At 52.3% G+C, this 3,881-nt stretch overlaps 1 protein-coding gene across 1 annotated transcript; it reads left to right on the plus strand.

The window, feature by feature from the left end:
* The first annotated feature begins 1,124 nt into the window (after positions 1-1,124).
* On the plus strand, positions 1,125-2,677 carry LOC108553910 (glycine-rich protein DOT1-like). The gene is made up of 2 exons (XM_017908998.1): positions 1,125-1,315; positions 2,533-2,677. The coding sequence occupies exons 1-2, from the start codon at positions 1,125-1,127 to the stop codon at positions 2,675-2,677; spliced, it is 336 nt and encodes a 111-aa protein (XP_017764487.1).
* The last annotated feature ends 1,204 nt before the right edge of the window (positions 2,678-3,881 follow it).

Below are 3,881 nucleotides of genomic sequence, written 5' to 3' on the forward strand. Positions count from 1 at the left end.
TTCTGAGAATCTTCGTTTCTACCCGTTTCTCTGCCGCTGGATTCGGCTGAAACGCGAAAATTAGGAAAATCTTCAAGTATCGGAAGGGTGGACGATGCGACTTTACGAGCGGCGAAAAGTCGCGATGGTCGAACAGTATCGGGATCAGCTGGTTTCACGTAGGTAGGTAGGCATAGAGGAAACATCGTTGCTATAGAAGGTACGAACGTGATACGCGGTACGCGTCACGATTATCGAAATTCAAAGAAATTCTCTCTCCCTTTCCGGACGCATCTCGAATAGGAGGTGCGCTGGACAGAGTTGCGAGCGATCCCGGGAAACTCTGTGGACGCACGAACGGCAATCTGCAAAGATCTTCTGCTCGAATTTATTTTATAGTTTCTGCTGGGAATGACGTTCCGTAACGAGACATAAATTCGAAAAGCTGTGGTAAACAGGGTCGTATGTAAGAGGAGCGTACCGGTTCTTCCGCAGTTACGCGGTCTATACGAGTTTACAGCCGCGATGACAAATAACGAACGCGAACGAGCATAATGTCGCGAGTCTGCGATTCGCTTCGCTTATTCGTTCTGAATCGTCGAATCTCTTACGTTTGCTCTCGTATCGAGGTGTAGGAGGCAAAACGCGTGTCCGTTGTAAAATAGCTTTCGAATATCTCGCGGTTGGTTAATTCGGTAAACGATGAGAATTTCAAGCGGTTCGAGATGCGGCCACTTTGATCGCGTCCACTTTGATCGCGTCCACTTTGATCGCGTTCACTTTTATCGCGCGTCGTGTCCCATCGGGCGCGTACTAAAAGCGCGTGCTGAGCTGAATTCAGTTCTCGTGGGACGCGCTCTCTTCCTCTCTGCCTCCCTTTCTCCTTCCCGGTCTTTCCTAGTCCTTCTACTTTATATACCTTTTCGCTATGTACTTTCCTTGGTTTTGTCACGCTCGTGTCCGTGTTCGTACGTGCAGGAATAAATACAGACGCTAAACGGGTACAGAAAGGATATAGAGGCGCAGTCACACAGAGGTGAACCGACACAGAGCTAACGAATCGATGTGTAGTAGAGAGTTTACGTAGGAATGGAGCGGTGGTTGAGTCGAGTGTAGGGAGACAACGGTCGAGGTGGGTTGGGAGCATGGCACGAAGGTATAGGAGTGTGGGGTTGCAGGGTTGTGGGACTGTGGGGGTGGCTGCCGGCGGTGCGGGTGCTGCCGGTGCTGCCGGTGCTGCCGGTGCTGCTCGGTATAAGCCAGTGCGCGTCAATAACCATGGCGGTGCGGGTGCTGCCGGTGCTGCCGGTGCTGCCGGTGCTGCCGGTGCTGCTCGGTATAAGCCAGTGCGCGTCAATAACCGTCCATCAGATGTAATAGCTCCCCGAGACACATCGGTTGCATTTAAATGGCTGCTTAGCCGACTCTGTCTCGACGCCGACGTGGATCTATGGAATTCCATCAAGCTCTACGGGATCCCTTATCGTCCTAACCGGGTCGCCGCGTCTCGGTCCAAGCGATCCCAGACCCACGTTATTTTCTTTACGCGCGCGCACGGCGTTGGCGTCGCCCACGTCTCTATAGCTGTATAGGGTGCATTTTCGCGGTTACTTTCTTACTTTTTCCCTAAGGGAAGTGGCAACGCGAAGCGACAAAATAACTACTTTCTCTACTCTTTCTTAATTCTTGATATTTCCGTTTCAGAGGGTTGGTTGCGCACTTACGGATGTTTCTCGAACAAACGCAAAACGCGGTTAAAACGATTACGATATCCCACAGCGGGTATAATCCGGTTGATCTTGGTTCGGTTCGGCTCAGCATCGTTCGGTACACGACAAAGCTCGGCTCGTGATCGGAACGGTCGCGAAGTAAACCATCGTAAGAGACAGGGTAACAAGCAGCGACAGCGTTGAATTCGCTGACTCTGAGCTTTCTCGATTGGTTCCATCCGCGAAACTACGTGCTCGTCACAACAGTTCGCTCTGGATTTTCACAGCTTCGATCCACCGTTTTTTCCTTCCCATTTCCCCCCCTTTTCCCCGTTATTCCATTTCTCTACTTTACCTATCCTTTTCGCTCCAGCGTTCGTCAATTCAACACTGTACTTTCATTCTTTTCGTTGCACGAAGAATATCGAAAGGCAGCGAAATACACCGCGCACACCGCGTGAGATAAGACGACCGTTCTTTTTGTTTGATAAAGAACAATTTCCTCGTTCCGTCGGCGGGCTTGTTTTTTCTTGCGTTACCTCTTTCGACACTTTCTCGCTCTCGAATCCGGCGTGCATCGTCGCATCGCGTTCTCTCTTTCTCTCTCTTTCCGGTACCCTCTACGCCGGTGACTTAATCCCTCGCGGGCGTCGCTCGTTTTGCCCGCGGCATCGCTGTAGAGTAGGCGAAGCTGACGGTGGTGTAGCGATGGTGTCTGTGGTGGTGGTGATGGTAGTGGTGGTAGTGGTAGCAGTAGTAGTAGTAGTAGTAGTAGTAGTAGTAGTAGTAGTAGTAGTAGTAGTAGTAGTAGTAGCAGTAGCAGTAGCAGTAGTAGTTGTTGTAGTAGTGGTGTTGGTGGTAATGGTGTTGGTGGTGTTGGTGGTGGTGGCGGCGGTGGTGGTGGTGGTTTAGGCGATGGCGGGGTGCGAGAGGGCAGCTACAGGCAAAAGGATCTGCATGGCGGCTCTACCGCGTCGCAAATCACTTAAACTGCGGCTGGTGGAGCTACGCGAGGGCAAGCTCGACTCTCGGGAAGGAGCGGCGGGCGAGGGGGTTGGATAGTCGAGGGTGCAGAGGATGGAGAAAGCGCACGAGGAACAGGGGCAAGAGGAGATGGAAGTAGAGGTGGAGGGTGATTATAAGACCGCTCGGGGTTGCTGGCTAGCGAGGTAGTACCATCCGTTATGACTATAAATCTAAGATAACAATAACGTCCCCCCTCATCCCTGAGCTTCGTTCGCTTCTCTCTATCTCTTCATCTCTCTCCCTCTTGCTCTCTCTTTCTCTTCTCTTCCTTTCCGACAACGGGTCTCTCGCTCTCTATTTCCCTCCGGTGTTCCCTATTCTCTCTCCTTTCAAACTCGTCTCTCTTTCTGTCCGTCCTTGCGATTTCTCGTCTGTTCGCCGCTCGCCGCTCTGCCGTTCTGCCACCCGTTCACCCTATCTAACCGACGGTGTCTAAACCCTCCGCTTCGCGGCGACCGTTTGTCCGGCCAGTATTAGCGCTTAGCGGTTGCTCGCGAACCGCTTGTTCTACGCGCACGGTCGTTCCACGCACGTGTCTCACGAATGCCGGGCTCGCGTTGCGTGCACGTTGTATCGTATCGGGTCCAACGTCCGCGTAAACGTCCGATACGCTGTCCTATTCGGTAGGTACTTGCGCGCGTGAAACCTCGCACGACTGTTTCTCACACGCTATCCTCCAGCCCCCGCCCCCTCCCCCGACCCCATCCCCTCTATCTTTTTGTTTTTCTGCGGTGAAGATAGAGGAAATCCGTGGAGGTCGAGAAGCAAAATTTCGGCCTATCTGGAAATCTCCGTTCGTGCCGCGTGTGTTTTCGTTGGCGCGTTAAGCTTTTCGAAATCGATGCGCGCTGTACGCTGTAGACGCGCACTTGTGCGGCACACCTGTGAATTTATCGATATTAGCTGGAACACGGCCGGTACAGCTGGCGCTAACCAAATGAAACCGAAGCTAGACCATTATTTCGCGCGGCAGATTTCCGAAGAAGGAGGTATACGAGAGCGAGGAGGAAAGACGTGGAAGATCTGTTTCAACGAACACGTGTTCGTCGTTCTTCGACATAGAGAATACGGGTTAGATACGGGTTAGATACGGGTTAGATACGGGTTAGATGGTTCGGTAAGCGTCGTTTCGTTGTTCGCAATGGTCGTAGTAGGCGCAGCGAGATA

Source organism: Eufriesea mexicana, unplaced genomic scaffold, assembly GCF_001483705.2.
Source record: "Eufriesea mexicana isolate 0111107269 unplaced genomic scaffold, ASM148370v2 scaffold13932, whole genome shotgun sequence".
Classification (NCBI taxonomy): domain Eukaryota; kingdom Metazoa; phylum Arthropoda; class Insecta; order Hymenoptera; family Apidae; genus Eufriesea; species Eufriesea mexicana.

Excerpts from the sequence above, each read along its gene's own strand:
- LOC108553910 (XM_017908998.1), top strand. The coding sequence starts at position 1,125 with ATGGCACGAAGGTATAGGAGTGTGGGGTTGCAGGGTTGTGGGACTGTG. Across the intron at positions 1,316-2,532 it reads GGTGCTGCCGGTGCTGCTCG|TAGTGGTGTTGGTGGTAATG; the intron begins GTATAAGCCAGT and ends TAGTTGTTGTAG.